Source organism: Malaclemys terrapin, chromosome 21 (assembly GCF_027887155.1).
Source record: "Malaclemys terrapin pileata isolate rMalTer1 chromosome 21, rMalTer1.hap1, whole genome shotgun sequence".
Taxonomy (NCBI): domain Eukaryota; kingdom Metazoa; phylum Chordata; order Testudines; family Emydidae; genus Malaclemys; species Malaclemys terrapin.
The window spans coordinates 21022672-21043884 of record NC_071525.1 but is presented as its reverse complement, the minus strand read 5'-3'; the positions used below and the strand labels follow the sequence as shown (position 1 = coordinate 21043884).

The window sequence follows — 21213 nt, the reverse complement described above, 5'->3', positions numbered from 1 at the left end:
ACCGTGTTGCAGACGCCCTGGCCGACGTGGGCCGAGCAGTTCCGGGGCAGACCCGCAGCTGGCAGTGGGGCCCGCGTAGCCCACCCGGCACACGCAGCGCCCGTCCCGGCACTCCTGGGTGGACCGGCAGCCGGGCCAGCAGCGATGCACTGCGAAGGTGGCGTTGAAGCCTGACGCCTCGCTGGAGTTTGCCTCGTAGTACAGAACCAGCAGCCCTGGTGGGGGGGGGGGGAGGGGGAGAAACAGGGGGTTAGAGAGGTCTGTGCCCCCACCCGTGCATGGCCAGAGGAGGTGTGGGGGCGTGTCTCTGTGCCCCCCCAGTCCTCCCTGTGCCCAGCCGGAACCAGGAGCGTCAGTGTGGCCCACCCCCTGTGATGGAGTTCTCAACGTTTTCTCTGAATACTTTGTGTGCCTCAGTTTCCCGTTACTCCAGTCCCTAGGCGGGGGGATCAGGGGGTTGATCGGTGCAGCGACCCCCGGAGGGCAGGTGTGGCCGCGACTGGCTGCCTGGGCTCAGAGACCGGCCAACACCCTGTAGCCTGGCTCCTGATGGCCGGAGCTTGTCCCAGTGCCTCTCACACCTGTCCCCGCCCCAGCCCCAGCCCCACGCAGGCCTGGCTCCCCAAGGCAGCAGCCCGAACTCTCCTGAGGATCTCCTCTGGGGCCGCCAAATCGCTCACCTGCCCTCCTCCCACGGGTGGATTAGCCCCTGGACCAACAGAGCCCATGGCCAGGGGCCCCGGCCAGTTGGGGGCCCCCAGGAAAATGGGTGCAGGAGCGCAGGGTGGGCGGAGCGGGTCGGGGCGCGGGGGCTGGCAGGTGCCAGAGCGGGACAGGGGCAGGTGCAGGGGCCGGAGCTGGGCCGGGCTGTGGGGTGGGGCTGGCTGCTAACGGGTGGGTCGCGGCCCATCTGTGGCTACGCCCCGTCCTGTCCCCTGCAGGGCCAGCCGGGGGGGGGGGGGGGGGGGGGGGCGGAGGCAGCAGCCTGGGGGACCTGCTGGCCCAGGAAAGGGACAAATGCTGAGAGTGGCTGGGTGGGAGGAAATGGTCAGTCGGGGACTTTGCTGCAGGTCCCTGGTCTCACAAGCTCTGTTCTACGCTGGGTCCCCACGTCGGGGTCATTAGCTGCCTGGGAGTCGCTGGGGGGGGGGGGGCAGCACCCTTTGGGGGTACGTGAGGCTCCCCAGGGGCCCCGTGTGACGTTATTGACATAAACTGGGACCGTATAGATCATTGTTGCAACCAAGGTCCTGTAGTGGCACCCAAATCTTGTGTAAAGGGGGTCAAATGGGGTGTCTAGGACAAGGTTATGGTTTACTGGTTATGATGATGCTGTCTATATGTGTGTATCAGTTTTGTAGTCGAAGTTATGAATATTGGCTCTATACTGTCTGTATGGCAAACTTATGCTATGCTGCTGGGTGACATCCCAGACAAGCTGAGATTAGCTCTGCCTAGCCTGCTCGATGGCCCATTAAGGACCATCAGCTATACAATGGACCCATTGAGAGAAGGCAGATACGCCTTGTACCTCAGCAAAGTATGCAGGGACTGGCCCATGTGACTCCAGACTCCATTTTGCTGTAATTTTCGACAGTAAGAACAAAGAGGTGTTCTTACACCTGGAAAAGACTATATAAGGCTGATGCCTCATCTCCATCTTGTCTTCAGTCCTGCTTCTTACCTCTGGAGGGACTTTGCTACAAACTGAAGCTCTGAACAAAGGACTGAGGACCCATCCCAGCGGGGGATGTTCCAGAGACTTGATTTGAACCTGCAGTTTGTTCTATCGCTGCTACAAGCCTGAACCAAGAACTGTGCCATTACTGTATGTAATTGATTCCATTTAACCAATTCTAACTCCCATCTCTATCTTTTTCCTTTTATGAATAAACCTTTAGATTTTAGATTCTAAAGGATTGGCAACAGCGTGATTTGTGGGTAAGATCTGATTTGTATATTAAGATCTGATTTGTATATTGACCTGGGTCTGGGGCTTGGTCCTTTGGGATCAGGAGAACCTTTTTCTGTTACTTGGGTACTGGTTTTCATAACCATTTGTCCCCGTACGAGTGGCACTGGTGGTCATACTGGGAAACTGGAGTGTCTAAGGAGATTGCTTGAGAGACTTGCGGTTAGCCAGTGGGGTGAGACCGAAGTTCCCTTAGTCTGGCTGGTTTGGTGCCTTAGAGGTGGAAAAACCCCAGCCTTGGGCTGTAACGGCCCTATTTGAGCAATTTGTCCTGAGTTGGCACTCTCAGTTGGGTTCCGCCAGAACCGCATTGTCACACCCCTTCCAGGGGGACTCGCTGTGGGGGGGCCCGGGGTGAGCGGGGAGCCGAACGCTCCAAGGTCGGAGCCAGGAGGCTCCTGGCCCTGGTGGGAGCCCTGCAGGGAGACGCTGCCCCAGAGCCCTGCCTGGCTTCACCCGGAGCCGTGCCAGAGCCTCCAGCCTGGGACCCCGGGACACCCCCAACCCCGTGCCATGCCCAGGACCCCAGGGGGCCCGAGCCCCCCCGCTGGCAGTACCCACCTGACGCGGCCTCCACGGTGAGGGGCTGGGCGCGGCCCTGCCCGCAGAAGGCACCGATGAGGGTCCGGTCGGCCTGGATCTCCCCGCTGTCCAGGAAGGCCGGCAGCCCGTCGAAGGCGTAGGCATAACTGTGCTGGGGGGGGAGGCGGAGATGGGACCCCTGGCCTGACTGCTCCCCCCCCCAGCACCCCACCGGGCCCGGGCCCTGCTCCTGCCCCCGGCCCTGCTCCCCCCAGCCCCCGGAACGGGCCCTGCTTTCCCCCCCACCCCCCAGCAACCCCCCACCCCCGGCCTGGGTCCTGCTCCCCCCCTCCACGGCACCCGGCCAGGCCCTGCTCCCCCCGCTCCCTGGCACCCGGCCCAGGCTCTGCTCTCCCCCCAGCACCCCCCCCACCCTGCTCCCCACCCCCCACGGCCCGGGCCCTGCTCTCCCCGCCCCCGGCACCCAGCCGGGCCCTGCTCTCCGCATAACAGCTGCCACCACAGACCCGGAGCCTGGTACCCCCCGAGAACCTCCTATAGCACCCAAACTGGACCCCACTCTGCCCCCCATGGTCAGACCCTGCTCCACCCCCCAGCGCTGCCTCCCCACAGCATCCAGCACGGATCCTGCACTCTCCAACGCCCCCCAGCCAGCCCCACTCACCATGCAGGGGGTGCTGAGGTCGGGCTGCAGGGTCAGGCTGATGGCGGGGCAGGGGTGGGCAGGGGGGCAGGGCTCCAGGCCGGGCGAGGCCGACAGCACCCACAGGCAGTGGGCCAGGTCCCCGGGCACCCCCCCTGCCCGCCGGGAGCCCAGGGACCCCGAACCCGAGAGGTTGGCCAGCAGCGAGCGCCCCTCGCACGCCCGGTAGCAGGTGCCCATGTTCCTGGGGGAGAGAGAGCGTCAGCGACGGGGGGGGGGGGGGCCCACACAGGGGTGGGGGGGATCAGGGTGTGCAATGGTCGCAGAGACCCCTAGAGGGCAGTGCTGCAGAGACCGGCTGACACTGATGGCCCCCACCTCCCCCCAAGGTGGGGGAGAACAGAGACCAGGTCACCAGGGGCTGGGCTGCTGGAAGCAGGTCAGTCTCCTGGTTTGGACTCGAGGGGAGCCCAGGGCTCTGGATAACACCCCCGCCCCCCGGACGGACTTTGCTGCAGGTCCCTGTGCTCACAAGCTCTGTTCTACGCTGGGTCCCCACAACTAATAACCCGCCGGGGTCACTCGCTGGCTGGGAGTCGCTGCTGGCTGCGGCGGGGGGGGGGGGGGGGGGGGGGTGGGGGGGGGGGGGCTCTTTGGGGGGTCTGAGGCTCCCCAGGGTCCCAGCCAGGGGGCTGAACGCTCCGAGGTTCGACCCAGGAGCCCCCGAAGCCGAGCAGGCTCTCGCCCTGGTGACAGGTGCCCTGCGGAGAGACGCTGCCCCAGAGCCCTGCTAGAGCCCCCAGTCTGGGACCCGGGACAGGGGGTCTCTGGGGCCAGGAGGAATGCGGGGATTTCAGGGGTGGGGTCTTACCTGGGGTCCTCCACAGAACCTGCAGCGCAGCGCTCGCAGTGCAGCCCCTCAGCAGGGAGTTGGGGTGTCTGGGGAGCAGGAGGAAGGAGGCGTCTCGGGGGGAGTTGGGGTGTCTGGGGGGCAGGAGGAAGGAGGCGTCTCTGGGGGAGACAGGGGGGTCTCACCTGGGGTCCCCGTAGAAACCGGGGGGCGCAGCGCTCACAGTGGGGCCCCTCGGCGGGGGGGGCGCAGTGCAGGCCCCCGTGGCCCCGTGGCAGTAGCCCCGCTCGGGCAGGCCGTGCCCGTTGCACTCACACGCCTGGCACCCGCCCGGTTCGTGGCGTCGCCGAAGCTGCCGGGCCGGCAGAGGTGGCAGTGCTCGCCGTGGGTCCAGTCTGCGGAGATGGGGCAGAGTGAGCGGGGGGAGAGTTGGGGGATGTGGAAGGGGCATAGGGGGAATGCAGGGCCGGAGCAGGAGGAGGGGGCCGTGGGGGCTGCAGAGGCCGCGGGGGGTGGGGCACGGGAGGGAGTGCAGGGGCCCCAGGGGGGTGACGTGGGGGGCCGCGGGAGACTCACCCTGGCACTCATCGCACACCCCGGGCCCCCCGGCCTCGCAGCTGCTGTGGAAGTGGCAGCCGCAGTCCACGCTGCACCGGGCCCCCCCCCGCGCTGCCGTTGCCCCCGGCGCCCGGCTCCGACGTCCAGCCCAGCTCGCACTCGCACACGTAGCTGGGGGGGCCACTGCACCGGCCGTGCCCGCACTCTCGTAGCACCTGGGGAGACGCCGGGGGGGGGGGGTGGAGCGGGGCAGCCCAGCGCCGTCCCACCCCCCCAGACCTGCACCACCCCTCCCCCAGCCCCCTTGAATCCCAACCCCCCCGAGCCTTGCACCACCCCCTCCCCAGACGCCCCCCAGCCCTGCACCACCTCCTTCCCAGCCGCCCAAATCCCAACACCCCCCCAACCCTGCAACCATTTCCCTCCCCAGATCCCCCGAATCCCAACCCCCCCAACCCTGCACCCGCCCCCTTCCCCCGAATCCCAACCCCCCTGAATCCCAACCCCCCAAGCCTTGTGCCACCCCCTTCCCGGACCCCCTGGACCTCCTCCCCAGCCCTGCTGAGCCCTGCACTGCCCCCTCCCCAGCCTCCCTTTCCATGGCCTCACGTCTGGTTGCAGTGGCTGGTGCCGTCGCCGGCGTAGCCGCGCTGGCAGTGGCACTCGTAAGGCCTCGGGCGTGTTGTGGCAGCGGGCGAAGGGGTGGCAGCGAGCCAGGCCCAGCCGGCACTCGTCCACGTCGGGGCACTGCCCGTAGGACCAGGCGGCCGGCTGGGCAGGGGCAGCCCGTGGCTCTCCCACAGAGCCACCGAGCAGTTGGGGAAGCCGCCCACGCCGGAGAAATCACCCTGCAGGCACCTGGGGTGGGGTGGAAGGAGACGGGGAGTCACGGCAGAGACAGGGCAGCAACCCCCCCGCCCCACACACTGAGCCAACCAGTCCCTGCCTGGGTCGGGTGGGAGCCGGCGCCCCCTAGAGGGGACAGGCCCCTGCCCATTCCCTGCCCCCGAGCCAGCCAGTCCCTGCCCTGGGCCGGGTGGGAGCCGGCGTCCCCCAGAGGGGACAGGCCCCTGCCCCATTCCCCACCCCCCCACCCCCCAGCCAGTCCTGCCCTGGGGCCGGGTGGGAGCCGGAGCCCCCGAGAGGAACGCCCCACCCCCCAGCCTGTTACCTGCCCAGCGTGGGGTTGTCCGTGTTCCCGCACCAGCCGCACTCAAAGTGCTGCAGACAGTCCCTGCACGGTGTTGAACCGGGCGCAGTCCAGGCACTGGGGCACCGAATGGACACTGGGGGCAGGAGACAGACGAGTCAGCCCCAGCTCGGCCCCACCCCCTCCCAGAGCCGGGAGAGAACCCAGGAGTCCTGGCCCCCAGCCCCTCCCAGAGCTGGAGAGAACCCGGGGTCCCCGCGCCCCTCACCTGTCGTACCAGCCCCGGCAGTCCCCGTACGGGTACTTGGCCAGGTAGGCGGCGAAGAAGAAGCAGCTGTGGGTGGACTGGCACCAGGCGCACTGGCTGGAGTTAGACAGACACTCGGCGCACGTGCTCCGCCTGGGGGGAGAGGGGGGGTTACTGCTTCCCAGAGCCCCCCTGCTGCCCCCCCCACCCAGCACCCACCTCCCCCCCAGACAGCACCCACGCAGCCCCAGCACCCTGCCCACAGACTGACCCCCCCAGGTCCTGCCCCCCCCAGCACCGACACCCTGCCCACACACTGACCCCCTAGGTCCTGCCCCCCCCCCAGCACCGACCCCCCCCCGGCACCCTGCCCACACACTGACCCCCCCAGGTCCTGCCCCCCCCCAGCAACGACCCCCCCCCCCGGCACCCTGCCCACACACTGACCCCCCCAGGTCCTGCCCCCCCCAGCACCGACCCCCCCCCCAGCACCCTGCCCACACACTGACCCCCCCAGGTCCTTCCCCCCCCAGCAACGACCCTCCCCGGCACCCTGCCCACACACTGACCCCCCCAGGTCCTGCCCCCCCAGCACCGACCCCCCCCGGCACCCTGCCCACACACTGACCCCCCCAGGTCCTGCCCCCCCAGCACCGACCCCCCCCCCCAGCACCCTGCCCACACACTGACCCCCCAGGTCCTGCCCCCCCCAGCACTGACCCCCCCCCGGCACCCTGCCCACACACTGACCCCCCAGGTCCTGCCCCCCCAGCACCGACACCCCCCCAGCACCCTGCCCACACACTGACCCCCCCCTAGGTCCTGCCCCCCCAGCACCGACCCCCCCCCAGCACCCTGCCCACACACTGACCCCCCCTAGGTCCTGCCCCCCCCAGCACCGACACCCCCCCGGCACCCTGCCCACACACTGACCCCCCAGGTCCTGCCCCCCCAGCACCGACCCCCCCCCAGCACCCTGCCCACACACTGACCCCCCCCAGGTCCTGCCCCCCCCAGCACTGACCCCCCCCCCGGCACCCTGCCCACACACTGACCCCCCAGGTCCTGCCCCCCCAGCACCGACACCCCCCCCAGCACCCTGCCCACACACTGACCCCCCAGGTCCTGCCCCCCCCAGCACCGACACCCCCCCCAGCACCCTGCCCACTGACCCCCCCTAGGTCCTGCCTCCCCCAGCACTGACCCCCCCCCCCGGCACCCTGCCCTCCCCACCCCCCAGCCCAGCCCCCAGGACTCACTGGCGGCACAGCGCGGGGCAGGCGTGGGGGGCGCGGATGCCGTGGGGCTGCCGGCCCCGGCGGCTACACAGCAGATCCCCCTTCTTGCTACTGTTCACCTGCCACTCGCAGAACGGGTCCTGAGGGGGCACCGGGGGGGGGAGGGGGTCAGAGTCCCTTCCTGCAGAGCCAGCGCCTCCCAGAGCCCCCCTGTACCCCTTATTCACCACTATCACACGGCCATGCTATGTTCTGCACTACACCTGCCTGGGGAGGGATCACTTGGAAACTCATAATGTGCTGAACATCGTTGTCCTGTTAGCATGGGCGTACCCACGCGGTGCGTGATGCTGGTCTCTAGACCCCCCGATGGGTCGTCCAGCCCACGGCCACTGGGGGCGTCCCTGGCTGGGGCTGGCCGGGTTCCCCCCCTGGGGCTGCGGGAGGCCTGGGGGCCGGAGGAGTCACCCGCTGGGTGAGTCTGGGGACAAGATCCCGGTTTGTAATCACCGGGGAACCTTCCTCGTACTTTGCGCTGGCCGGGGGCAGCTGAGCGGCGGGCGGAGCGCGGGGGGCACGGCCGGGAGGGGGCGCTGTTCCCGGGCACAGAGTCGGGCGCGCCACGGTTCAGCCGTCACATCGTAACCTGGGGAATGTCTCACACACACACACCCCCCGCCCCGGTGCCCGTCTCACCGCGCTGCAGGCGTGGCAGTCCCGGTACTCCTCGCACAGGAAGCAGTTGCTGGGCGAGAGGACGAGACGCACGGAGCCCCCCCCCGCACGGCCCCCCGCCCCCCGGCCCCTCCAGCCGGGCGTGGCAGCTGGCGCTGAGCGGGCACCAGCCGCAGCCCTGGTCGGCCAGGCAGGCCAGGCAGGAGGGATAGGAGGGGCAGGGCCCCGCGCGGAACGGCTCCAGAAAGAAGTACGAGATCTCCTGGGGGGAGAGTGGGCGAGTGAGAACCAGGGGCACCCCCGGCAGCCAGCCCCCCAGGGCACCCCCAATCACCCCCAGTCCCCCAGGGCATCCCCAGCAGCTAGCCCCCCAAGGAACCTCCAATCATCCCCAACCCCCCAGGGCAACCCCGGCAGCCAGCCCTCCCAGGGCATCTCCAATCATCCCCAGACTCCCAGGGAACCCCAGCAGCCAGCCCCCCAGGGCACCTCCCAATCAGCCTGCAGCACCCCTCCCTACCCCAACCAGCCCCTCACCTTTCCCCACCTCACCCCAATCATCCCCCCACGGCACCTGGGTACAGGTGAGTACACAAGGGGGAGAGGGTCGGGGGTACACATGGTGTGGGGGATGGGGGGTACACACTGCCACCTGGCAGAGGGATGGGGGAGAAGGGTCTGGGGGGTTCACGGGGGGGGGTTACACACAGGGTGGGGGGGTACGTGGGGTGCACACAGGGGGACACGTGGGGGCACACGGGGGGTACGTGGGGGATACGTGGGGGGCACACGGAACACAGGGGGGTACGTGGAGAGCACACAGGGGGACACGTGGGGGGCACACCGGGGGGTTACTCACACTACCGCCCGGCACCCCAGTGCGGTCCCACACCAGGGTGAGTTCGCTGCTCTGCCCGGTGCCCGAGCTGTTGAGATGCCCCTCAACCTGCACCAGGTATTTGTTGCCGCGCTCGGGGCTGCCGAAGAGCCGCTGGGTGCCCGGGCGCTGCAGGGGGCGCGTCTCCTTCTCCTGCTGCACGGCCCAGCGCCCCACCTCCTCCTGCCACGGGCCAGAGATCAGGGGGAGCCAGACCTCCCTGCCGACCCCTTTGCCCCACAGCGCCCCCGCCTCACAGCGCCCCACCTCCTCCTGCCACGGGCTGGGGGTCAGGGGGAGCCAGAGCCCCCCGCTGCCCCCCTGCCCCACAGCGCCCCCGCCCCACAGCGCCCCCGCTCCACAGCGCCCCCGCTCCTCCTGCCACGGGCTGGGGGTCAGGGGGAGCCAGAGCCCCCCGCTGCCCCCCTGCCCCACAGCGCCCCCGCCCCACAGCGCCCCACCTCCTCCTGCCACGGGCTGGGGGTCAGGGCGAGCCAGCGCCCCCTGCTGACCCCCCACCCCACAGCACCCCCAGCTGACCCCACCCTGCTCCCTGGCACAGACCCCCGGCACTGCGTTGGGGCAGCCCCGATGGCCCCGGCTCCCCCCTTACCAGCTCGGGGGCGTTGGGGGCACGGCCCAGCTTGGCGACCACGTGGAGGCGCTGCACACGGGCCCAGACGGAGATGTGGGGGGCGGGGGGGGGGCCCGGCCAGCAGCGGGTAGATGAAGCCCTTGTAGACCAGGGAGACATCCATCTCCGAGCTGGGGCTCAGCGTAATGGTCGTGCTGCGGACGATGGACACCTGGGGGGGCACCGGGGTCAGTCTGCTGCAGCCCCCACCCCCGCCAGTGCCCCTGCCCCCCGTGCCCAAGCTGCCCCTCCCGCGCTGGTGTTGTGAGCTTTCCCCAGCAGTGCCCCCTCGCCCCCCTTCCTCCTCGGGGGACCCGGTGCCCGAGCTGCCCCCCCCAGCAGCACCCCCCTGCCCCTGCTGGGGGACCCGGTGCCCGAGCTGCCCCCCCGGCAGCACCCCCCTGCCCCTGCCGGGGGACCCGGTGCCCGAGCTGCCCCCCCAGCAGCACCCCCCTGCCCCTGCCGGGGGACCCGGTGCCCGAGCTGCACCACCTTGTCGGGCTGCGAGTCGTTGCGGGGGTGCTGGTAGGTGATGAGGTGCAGGCCGGGCAGGAAGTTGTGACGCTGACAGCTCTCCAGGGAGGTGATGAACACGGGGCGCGGCCCCCACCAGCCGTAGGTGCCCGAGATCTGCCCCACACGGCACCGGCTCTGCTCTGGGGGGGGGGGGGGGGGAGAGGCTGAGCCCTCATAGGCCCCCGAGAATGCAGCCCCCCCTCGGGGAGCGCAGCCCCCACCACCACCCCTTTTCCCCACCCCCCATCTCTTCCCCAGGAACGCAGGCCCCCCGCCCTGCCCCATCTCTCCCAGCAAATACAGCCCCGAACCCCAACACCCCCTCCTGGCACCCCCCAGCCCATCCCCCCCAGGCCACCCGCCTCTCTTAGAGTGATCCCAGACCAGCCTCAGGTTGGGGGCAGGGAGGAGAGACAGATTGGGGAGGGGCTGGGGGGAGAGGAGGTGGGTGGGGTAGATGTGGGAGGGGCCAGGGGAAGGAGAGGCGGGTGGGGTAGATGGGGAGGGGCTGGGGCAGGGAGAGGAAGGGGGGGAAGGAGAGGTGGGTGCGGAAATGGGGGAGGGGACTGGGGGGGAAGGAGAGGCAGGTGGGGTAGATGGGGAGGGGGCCGGGGGGGGAGGAGAGGCGGGTGTGAAGATGGGGGAGGGGACTGGGGGGAAGGAGAGGCAGGTGGGGTAGATGGGGGAGGGGGCCGGGGGGGAAGGAGAGGTATGTGGGGTAGATGGGGGAGAGCCGGGGGGAGAGGAGGTGGGGGGGCAGGAGTGGCGGGGGCAGAGGGGCTCACCAGGGACAGGCATGCAGGTAGATGGGGGAGGGGGGCTGGGGGCGGAGCCAGGGAGGGGGCGGGGCCTAGGGGCTCACCAGCGACCAGCATGGAGGTAGATGGGAGAGGGGGCCAGGGGGAAAGGAGATGGGTGGGGAGGGGTAGGGGAGCGGCTGGGAGCGGAGCCGGGGGAGGGGGCGGGCTTGAGGGGCTCACCAGCGACAGGCAGGTAGATGGGGGAGGGGCCGGGGGGAGAGGAGACAGGTGGGGAGGGGCCGGGGGGGCTCACCAGCGACAGGCATGCAGGTCTCGTTCTGCACACACCATCCAAAGGGCCCCGGCGCGCGGGGCAGAGGGGGCCCGGCCCCCCCAAACGCCAGGCAGGACTCACAGTCCACCAGGAGCCGGGCCAGGCCCAGGCAGCCTGTGCTGGGACACTGAGAGAGAGAGAGACACATCAACGGGGGAGCATGGCCAACGCCCCCATTGCACTTCACCAGGGAGAACCCAGGAGTCCTGGCTCCCAGCCCCCTGCTCTAACCACCAGCCCCCACCCCCCTCCCAGAGCCAGGGAGAGAACCCAGGAGTCTGTACCTCACCCCCGGGGGTGTGAAGAAGTGGGGGATTTTCTTAGTGTTTTGCATGAACACTGTGTGTGCCTCTGTTTCCCCATGTGCTGTGTGTGTAACGAGGAGGTGGGAGGGGGTTTGCAATTGCAGGGGACCAGGTGTGACCTCGTCTAGCAGCCGGGACCCCGGACACCGGCCTGGAGATCAGGAACCCAGCGACTGGTGACCGGGGGGCCCAGCCCAGCTCGGGAGCAGCCGGTTCTGGCTGGGGCAGGGGGGCCAATGGGCTGAGGAGAGAGGGGCCCAGGGACCTGACCCGCCGGGTCCAGCCAGGGGGGAACAAAGGACGGCAGAGGGGCCAAGCGGCCTGTTCATCTGGGACTGAAGACAAAGGGCGGAGGAGGGGCAGGTGGGGGAGGGGATTTAGGGGGCTGGGCTGGAAGGAGGGGGCTGGGCTGGGGACAAGGAGCAGCCGGACCCATGGGGACCGGACAGACCCAGCTGGCCGGGGCTGAGACTGGCCAGGCCCGAGGGCCCTGAGAACTGCCTGGGCTGGGTCCAGACGGTCAATACATCTCCTGTGTGATGCTGGCAGAGTCCCTGCAGCTAGAGATCGGGGGGGCGTTGCTCCCTCTGGGGGTGGGGGCCTCGGGGACCCAGAGCGAGGGGACTCCCCAAGGGGCCCACGGCAGAGCCAGGCTGCTGGGGGCTCAGGAGAGCGGTCCCAGGGGGCGGGGGCCCTGCGGCGCAGAGTAGCCGGGGGGGCAGAGCCAGGGGGTCACTCACGTTGCTGTGGGGCGCGGGGCTCTGGCAGGCATCCAGGCACCAGGAGCACTCGGGGTCCTTCCCACAGGTGCTGCTCTCTGAGTACATGGAGCAGTAATCCAGGTGGTACTGGGGGGGAGGGGGGCAGGGCAGTGAGGGAGGGGCTGCCCCCCAACAGCCCCCCAACCTGCAGCAAGGGATCCCCCTCCCCCGCCCCAGCCACAAACCCGACCCCTCTTCCCCCACCAGCCAGAGACAACCCCCCCAACTCCACACCCGAGAGCCCGCTGGCTGTCTCCCCACGTCGAGGCAGCAATCACCCAGGTGGGGGGACGAGGGGGAGTTAATGGGCCCCAGCCAGAACCCCGCAAGCCAGATCCCCTCCACGGGCCGGAAAAGGGGGGGGGGGTCACTGATCTGCTCCCGTGAGCTCCCAGAGCGCGGAGGGGAAGCCGGGGGTACTGGGGGGCAGCAGGGGGTGGGGGGCCTGGCAGAGGTTAGGGTCCCTGTGGCGGAGGGGGTGCTGGGGGGAGTGGCAGGGCCCCGGGGGTCACTTACGTTCTGGGCAGGCACCTGGAAGACGAAGGTGGGCACCTTGTAGGCCACGAGGTCCCCGCGGGGGGCCCCGCTGAACCCCCCGGCCACCAGCAGCACGTTGTCCTGCAGCACGGCCGCCACGTGGGAATAGCGCCCCCTGGCCGCCCGCCCGGCCCGCTCTGCCAAGAGGAGAGCATCAGGCAGCGCCGGGACCCACTGGCCCCCCGGCCGCCGGGCGTCCCCCCAACCCCTCCATCTGCCAGGGTGCCCCCCCACCTGCCAGCCACTGGGGAGCTGCCCATGCCCCTCCCTCCATCTCTTGGGGCATCCCCTCACCCTTGCCCCGCCCCTGTCCACCAGGGCTCCCCCCCACGACCGCCTCTCCCCATCCTCACCCCTGCTCCCCCATCTCCTGGGGCATCCCCCCTCCCTCCACACCTGCCCCTCTTGCTCCCTAGGGTACCCGAGCCCCTCACCATGGGGCAGGCTTCGTGCCAGCGCCTGGCCGGGCACCCACTGGTGGCAGCCCAGGTGGTAGAAGAAAAGTTCGTCCTCGTAGCACTTCTCCTCATGGTAGTGAATGTGCACGTTACCCCCTGTGGGCGAGAGGGGTCAGACTGGGGGCAGCACAGCCGAGGGGGGACGGGGGGGTCAGACCCGGGGTGTGTGTGACGTTATGAGTGTAATATAACAGCTCATTGAAGGTGACAGGGCCAGAAAGAGTTAATTAACTCACAGACTGACCTGACCCAGGGCCAAACTTTAGAGACTGGTTAGGAAGATCTGTAATGAAGAGAGCTGGGAAATGCAAGTCTGCATTGTTAGCGGCAGAAAGGAGATGTTTGCTCAGGGCTTGTGATGTCAGCAAACGAGTCTTGTCTATTGCTATAACTTTGATTCAAAGATCAAAAAGGGAATATTAACAGTTAGGGAGACACTGGAGGTCTCTATGTCTCTTTGAAGGTTGTGGTGACCTGTGTCTGAACTGTTCAATGGATAAATTACCCTGTGCTAATTGCCAGGATGTTTGGAAGGAGAGTTAGGCCTATTGTTTTCTCAGGCCGAAAGGCTGCTGGAAATGTATAAGAACCCTGGGCCACGATCCTGCTTCATCTCAGATCTGCTTTGGGTTTCAAGAGGGGGAAACCTTAAGCCACAAGGATTGAGATCCCCAGTCACTGACTGGAGCCGCCCTGAATATGGACATGGGACTATAACCTCTGGACTATTTCTAAAAGGACTTTTGGCAACTACAAGCTCATCTCTGCTGTGTCTGAACCTCAAGCATTGAATTCAAGTCTGTCTGTACATTGATCTTTTAACCAACACACTCTCTCTCTCTCTCTTTTCTTTTTTAATGAATTTCAGCTTAGTTCATAAGAATTGGCTATAGCGAGTATTTTGGGTAAGATCTAAGTTTTAATTGAACCTGGGTGTGTGGCTGATCCTTTGGGGTTGGAAGAGCCTTTTCTTTTATATGATGAGATCAGATTGTCAGTAATCATCATCATATCCGACAGGTGTGTCTGGACGGAGGCCTGACGCTGGGCACTTTAAGGGAACTGCGTTGTTGGGACTTCTCAGTAACCAGTGAGGTTCTACAGAAGCTGTTTTGTGCTGGTTGGTAAATCTAAGTATTGGAAAACCCCCCAGCGTTTGGGGTTTCTCTGCCCCGTTTTGTTTGCATTTCACCCTGATTGAGTGACCTCAGCCGGCTCCAACAGGCAGCACCGTCACAGTGGGTTAATTCTCACTCACCACAGACCCCACACGGGGGGCTGATGATGAAGGAGGGAACAGGATGGGGGCGTGGGAGGTTCTGGGGGGGTGAGCACATAGGCGCCAATGATGGACAAGGATAAGGGGGTGTCACTCAGCATACACTGCCACCTGGGCCCAGTGACATGGGGGGGCCTTAAGGCGGGGCCAGTAGGGGCTCCCCAGCCCCTGTGGGGGCAGTCACCACAGGAGAGTCCTTGTAGGGGTGGGGGGTGGAAGGTCAGAGAGAGGGTCCCCAGAGTGGTCAGGGGGGTTCTGGCGGGGGGGGCCCTGCGGGGGGGGGGTCCGAGGTGGATCAGGGAGGTCAGAGGGGGGTCCCGGCGGGGCGCGGTCGCTCACCGTACACCACCATGTAGTTGCCCAGCAGACTGGCGCTGTGGAAGGCGCGCTCCCGGGGGCCATGCTGGGGGTCGCGCCCGCGCAAGGGGCTCCAATGGCGCAGGTCCACATGGAACAGGTCCGTACTGTTCACCCGCATGCTGAACCTGGGGGGGGGGGACGAGTCAGCCGGGGAGCGTGACCCCCAGCCCCCCACAGTGCTCAGCCATGCCCCTGCCTCTCCCTGGGCCCCTCAGCCATGCCCCCCCAGCCTTTCCTTGGGCCCTCCAGCCTCTCCCTGACCCCCCCAACCACGCCCCCCCAGCCTCTCCCTGGCCCCCCCAGCCATGCCCCCCACCTCTCCCTGGGCCCCCCAGGCCTCAGCCACACCCCCAGCCTCTCCTTGGGCCCCTCAGCCATGCCCCCCACCCCTCAGCCACACCCCCAGCCTCTCCCTGGGCCCCTCAGCCATGCCCCCCCGCCTTTCCTTGGGCCCTCCAGTCTCTCCCTGGGCCCCTCAGCCATGCCCCCCCAGCCTCTCCCTGGGCCCCCCAGGCCTCAGCCACACCCCCAGCCTCTCCCTGGGCCCCTCAGCCATGCCCCCCGCCTCTCCGTGGGCCCTCCAGCCTCTCCCTGGGCCACCCAGCCCTGCTCACCGGGCTGTGGAGGGCCGGTGGCCCCCATACACCAGCAGGGCGCGGGAAGGCGGGTGGAAGACCATGGAGTGCCCAGCAGCAGCGGGCGCCTTCCCCCCGGCAGGCACCACGCGCTCCCACTGCCACCTCTCCAGATGGAAGCGGAACATCTGCGAGGAGAAGACGTCCACGGCGGTGCGGCCTGCGGGGGGGAGCAGGGATAGCAGGGATGGAACCCAGGTGTCTTGGCTCCAACCCCCACCGCATCCCCAGCTCTAACTACTAGCCCCCACTCCAGTCCCAGAGCTGGGACACAGCCCAGGTGTCTGTGTGAGGAAATGGGAATGTTCTGAATACTGGGCGTGCCTCAGTTTCCCGTGTGTTACTCCAGTACCTAGGTGGGAGGGATCAGGGGGTGTGATCGCTGCAGAGACCCCTAGAGGGCAGGTGTGACGCTGCCAACACCCTGTATCCTTGCGACTGATGGCCGGAGCCCGCCGCCTGCAGGAGCCAGCCAGGGAGTTGGGGCAGCCCAGTCGACCTGCTGGCCCAGGACGGAGACAAAGGCCGAAGGAGGCGACAGGCGGGTCTGAGGCTGGGCTGCTGGTTTGGGACTCGGGGGGGAGCCCAGGGCTCCCTGCGCTGACAAGCTCTGTTCTGCGCTGGGTTCCCCATGACGACGACCAGGCGCAGAGCGGCCATTTCCGCACCCTGGCTGAGCCCAGCGGCTCCCGCAGAGGTAGCAGAAACTATTGCAGTAACGGCTCCAGCGTACTCGGTGCGGAGACGTTCGTGGGCCCATCGCGGGAGCCGCTCGCACGCCGGGGCGGCCCTGATTTCCCATGTGTGCGTTAGACGCCCCCATCCCCCAGGGCTGGTTTGGATTCGGCTCAGAGGTCACCACGATGCCCCCAGAAGGTCAAACCCAGGAACCTTCTGCCTGGGACCCGGCACAAGGTGCTTATTTGTTAAGTCTTGTTTAGCCCAGTCTGCTTCCCAGCCTCCTTCGGGTCGCAGCCGACTGCACGAGGCGCAACGGACGTGCCCGAAAGGCTTGTGAGGCGTCAGACGTGGCGGGGGGGGGGGGGGTGTGGACGTTGTGAAGGTCTGCATGGATCGGAGACATCTGGATTCACTGAGCTTCATGGGATGTTGCTCGGCGTCTCGGCAGGGGAGCAATGTTAGAGAGGATCAGTGCCCACAACTAATAACCTGTCTGGTCACACGCTGGCTGGGAGTCCCTGCTGGCTGGGGGGGGGCCTTTGGGGGCACGGGAGGCTCCCCAGGGGTCCCATCCAGCGGGACAAGCTGTGGGGAGATCCTGGGTTCACCAGGGGGCTGAACACTCCGAGGTCGGACCCAGGAGGCCACAGCCAAGCAGGCTTCTGGCCCTGGTGACAGGTGCCCTGTGGGGAGACACTGCCCCAGAGCCCTGCCTAGCTTCACCCGGAGCCGTGCCAGAGCCCCCAGCCTGGGACCCCGGGACACCTGGCTCCCAGCCGCCCCTGCGCTAACCCACCAGCCCCCACCCCCTCCTGGAGGCAGGGAGGGAACCCAGGCGTCTTGGTTCCCAGCCCACATCTCACCTCCAAAGACGTACAGCCACGTGTCGACCACGGCTGCGGCGTGGCTGGCCAGGCCGGGGGGCAGAGAGCCCGTGGCGTTGGGGGGGGGCCAACTCCAGCCAGTACCCATCGTGGGGTTGGTACATCCAGACGTCGCTGGCCAGGAAGCCGTCGGCCAGCTCCCCACCGCACAGCACCAGGCAGCCCTGCCAGGCCACGGCCACGTGGGAGTGACGGGCCGCCTGCAGGGGGAGAGGGGGTTAGTGCAGGGGGAGGGGACACACCACCGCAGGGGTGGGGGGGGGCACAATCTGTGGCTGATGGCCCTGCGCCAGCAGCCGCCCGGCCTGACGCACTTGCTACACCCCACGCTGGGCCGGGGGACGGAGCTCAGGACGTAGGACGTGGTTTGAAACCTGCCACCAGCATCCCAGGGAGGCAGTTGAGAACACGCGGGAATGCGAAGCTGGTGGGGCTGCCCCGTCCCGAGGGCTCTGCCCTGCCACTGTGTGGGGGGGGCCATGACTAGCGTCTGTCTGACAAGGCGGGGGAGGGGGGGGTGTCTGCCCTGGGGAAAGGACCCAGCCGGGGGTGGCAGGGAACAGAGCCACGGAGCCAGCCAGCCAGAGAGAGACGCCGGGGCTGGCTCTGCCCTTTCTCGGATCCCCGCAGAGGGCTGAGCACGGAAACCCCCGGCGCGGCCCAGCGTGACTGTCCTGGAAAGCGAGCAGCACTCAGGTGCCGGCGTTACCTCTGCCTGAGGAGCTAGAGACGCACGGATGTTACGCTTCCCCCCGGCTGCCGGGAACTGGGGCCGGCAGCCTGAGATCACCCGGCCTCGGGGACCAGGGTCACTGAGCCTTGGGGGAGACAAGCAAGGCGGGACGTCCCCTTTGGCCCCTGCACTGCACGGACGCCAGGGCCCAGAGCTCTGTCCAGCCGAGAATGGGGGTCAGAGCCCTGGGGGGCAGCGTGATGCATGCTGGGAGCTGTGCTCCCCGCGGGTGGGGGTCAGAGCCCTGGGGGGCGGCGCAGTGCATGCTGGGAGCTGTGCTCCCCGCGGGTGGGGGTCAGAGCCCTGGGGGGACGGCGCGGTGCATGCTGGGAGCTGGGCTCCCCGCGGGTGGGGGTCAGAGCCCTGGGGGGCAGCGCGGTGCATGCTGGGAGCTGGGCTCCCTGGGGGGCAGGGTCCAGGGAGGTGTGGGGGTCCTTCCGCCAAGGGGGGGGCCAAAGTCTGTGGAAAACGACCGGCTTAGCAAGACTCTTGTGCGAGGAGGAGGGGGGCCGGCGGCGTGTGGTGCGCGGGCAGAGCCGGCCGTGGCTGGGGAGGAGGCAGCAGGCGAGAGAACTGCACAGCTGCTCTGCCGAGAAAATCGAACCAGCCCAGGGAGAGCACAGCAGAGTCACACACGTTCGGGACGCCCATGGGACTGGCCTCCCCCAGTATCCCACAATGCCCACCCTGACCGCTCTGCTCCGTTTGCAACTCGGTGCCCTGCAGACACGCCCCCTCCCTGCACTCGGAGCCCCGGCCTGGAGAGCTCAGAGTCGCTGCGGGGGGCACGCCGGGAGAACGCGGCGAAGCATGGATGTGGGATCCTGCTCTCCTGGCACAGCGGCGGGGCGAGACCACTGTGCTGTGGGGGGGGAGGTCCCCCTCCCCAGGACTGGCTGTTCCGGCTGCTGTGTGACCGTACAGAGAGGGCATGTCGACACACTCGCCCCCCCCCAAACACTCACTCCCGTCTCACACGTTAGTTGCCAAGCGGCCGCCAGAGGACGATGCAGCCCGTGACGCTGGCCCTGCCCCGAGAGGCTTTGCAGCCCCCCACCCCCACAAGCCCCTGCGGCCCATCGCACGGTGGGTAGGTCCCCGCCGGACTCTGCCGGCACAGAGAGCTCGTGGGGACGCAGCGTAACTCGTGAACCAAACTCTGCCGTGTAGACACGGCCCCGGCTTTGCCGTACCCGTCTGACCAGCCCCGCGTGCGGATCCGGGAACTCCCGGCTGAGCTGCCGGGGCCGGATTCACCCCAGCGCGCTGACACGCTGCGTCTCTGAGCCACGCGGGAGTGGGCCGGGCAAGGCCGGGCGCAGGCTGTGGGGGAGGGTGCTGGGCTGCCGCTCGGCTGGGCCCAGCAGGGGGGGACATACCGGGGAGGAGGGGCACAGGAGGGGCATGGGGGGACGTACCAGGGAGGAGGGGCACAGGAGGGGCACAGGGGGGACGTACCGGGGAGGAGGGGCACAGGAGGGGCACAGGGGGGACGTACCGGGGAGGAGGGGCACAGGAGGGGCACAGGGGGGACGTACCGGGGAGGAGGGGCACAGGAGGGGCACAGGGGGGACGTACCGGGGAGGAGGGGCACAGGAGGGGCCTGGGGGGGGACGTACCGGGGAGGAGGGGCGTGGGGGGGACGTACCGGGGAGGAGGGGCACAGGAGGGGCACGGGGAGGACGTACCAGGGAGGAGGGGCACAGGAGGGGCGACGTACTTGGGAGGAGGGGCACAGGAGGGGCCCGGGGGGGACGTACCGGGGAGGAGGGGCACAGGAGGGGCGACGTACTTGGGAGGAGGGGCACAGGAGGGGCCCGGGGGGGACGTACCGGGGAGGAGGGGCACAGGAGGGGCACAAGGGGGAGGCACGTACCGGGGAGGAGGGGCACAGGAGGGGCCCAGGGGGGACGTACCAGGGAGGAGGGGCGTGGGGGGGGCTCAAGGGGGAAGCATGTACCGGGGAGGAGGGGCACAGGAGGGGCCCGGGGGGGACGTACCGGGGAGGAGGGGCACAGGAGGGGCCCGGGGGGGACGTACCGGGGAGGAGGGGCGTGGGGGGGGGCACAAGGGGGAGGCACGTACCGGGGAGGGGCTCAGCACCCGGCGCTGCCATAGGTTGGAGGTGAAGTTGTAGATGACGAGGTCGCCCAGCGCCGTGTTCAGATCCAGCCCTTAGGGAGCAGAGCAGCTGTGAGGGGGGGCCCCAAACACCTGCCTCACCCCCCTGCATCCCCTTCACCACCCCTAGCCCACCTCCCCTCAGCTCTCCTGCACCCCCCACCCACCCTGCCCCCCTGCCCCCAACCCTACCCCAACTCCTCCCACCCTACCCCGCTGTACCCCCGTCCCCACCCCTACCCTGCCCCACCTCCCCTCAACCCCACTGCACTCCCAACCCACCCTGCCCCCCTGCCCCCAACCATACCCCAACTCCTCCCACCCTACCTCCCTGTACCCCCGTCCCCACCCCTACCCTGCCCCACCTCCCCTCAACCCCACTGCACCCCCCACCCACCCTGCCCCCCTGCACTCCTGTCCCCAACCCTACCCCAACTCCTCCCACCCTACCTCCCTGTACCCCCGTCCCCACCCCTACCCTGCCCCACTGCATCCCCTACCCACCCTGCACCCCCCAGTGCCCCAACCCCCGTGGCGGCGGTGTCTCTGACCCCCGAAGATGTAGAACGCCCCGGTGGGGGGCAGGACGGCGCCAGCAGCAGCCGTGCGGGGCCGGAAGTGGGGATCCCCGGAGCTCATGTTGTACCAGCGCCCGGCACCCTGGTTCTCGCCCAGCGCCAGGTCACAGGCCTCGCCCACAAAGCCTGGCTGGCACCGGCACCGGTCAGACTCCTGTGGGGACAGACAGACAGATGGACGGAGGGTCCCGGCTCACAGACCCCCAGCCCCGGGTCCTGGCCCGTCCCTCCGGTCACAGGGGAGAGGGAGCCGTGGGGGGAGAGTCTCCCTCACCTGGTGGTGGGGGCAGTGGGGCTCAGGGGTCTCACCTGGTCACAGGCCCCGTGGCCCAGGCAGTAGCTGTCGCAGTGGGGCACGGCGCAGTCGGGCCCCCCCCAGCCAGGCTGACACTGGCACTGGCCATGGGGCTCGCAGACACCGTGGCCGGAGCAGCCGCAGGGGCAGAGTGAGACCCGGTAGCTGGCGTTGAAGCCCAGCAGGTTGTAGTTGGCGTCACTGAACAGGTGCAGCAGCATCTGGGGTGTGTGAGACGGGGTCAAACACACAGGCCCCCCTACCCCACCTACCCCCCACAGACCCCAGTCACCCCCCACCTACCCCCCCACAACCCCCAGTCACCCCCCAACGCCCCACCTACCTCCCCACAGCCCCCAGTCACCCCCCAACGCCCCACCTACCCCCCACAGCCCCCAGTCACCCCCTCAACTCCCCACCTACCCCCCCACAGCCCCCAGTCATCCCCCACAGACCCCCCCACAGACCCCAGTCACCCCCCACCTACCCCCAGTCACCCCCCACAGACCCCAGTCACTCCCCAACCTCCCACCTACCCCCCCACAACTCCCAGTCACCCCCCACAACCCACCTACCCCCCCACAGACCACAGTCACCCCAACCCCTCAT

At 68.4% G+C, this 21213-nt stretch overlaps 1 protein-coding gene across 1 annotated transcript in view; it reads right to left on the bottom strand.

The window, feature by feature from the left end:
• The window catches only part of MEGF8 (multiple EGF like domains 8), a 38748-nt gene that overhangs the window by 15140 nt on the left and 2395 nt on the right, over positions 1-21213 (bottom strand). Inside the window, 34 exon segments of the mRNA XM_054010623.1 lie at positions 3-43; positions 46-99; positions 102-215; positions 2534-2666; positions 3180-3402; positions 4194-4338; positions 4341-4403; positions 4585-4699; positions 4701-4781; position 5023; positions 5176-5234; positions 5236-5345; positions 5348-5424; positions 5738-5805; positions 5807-5852; positions 5985-6116; positions 7223-7341; positions 7898-7979; positions 7981-8138; positions 8736-8936; positions 9367-9466; positions 9468-9559; positions 9880-10043; positions 10957-11104; positions 12023-12130; positions 12560-12717; positions 13015-13134; positions 14657-14802; positions 15292-15472; positions 16857-16932; positions 16934-17077; positions 19696-19784; positions 20283-20463; positions 20619-20825. Coding sequence (XP_053866598.1) covers positions 3-43; positions 46-99; positions 102-215; positions 2534-2666; positions 3180-3402; positions 4194-4338; positions 4341-4403; positions 4585-4699; positions 4701-4781; position 5023; positions 5176-5234; positions 5236-5345; positions 5348-5424; positions 5738-5805; positions 5807-5852; positions 5985-6116; positions 7223-7341; positions 7898-7979; positions 7981-8138; positions 8736-8936; positions 9367-9466; positions 9468-9559; positions 9880-10043; positions 10957-11104; positions 12023-12130; positions 12560-12717; positions 13015-13134; positions 14657-14802; positions 15292-15472; positions 16857-16932; positions 16934-17077; positions 19696-19784; positions 20283-20463; positions 20619-20825 — 3936 coding nt within the window.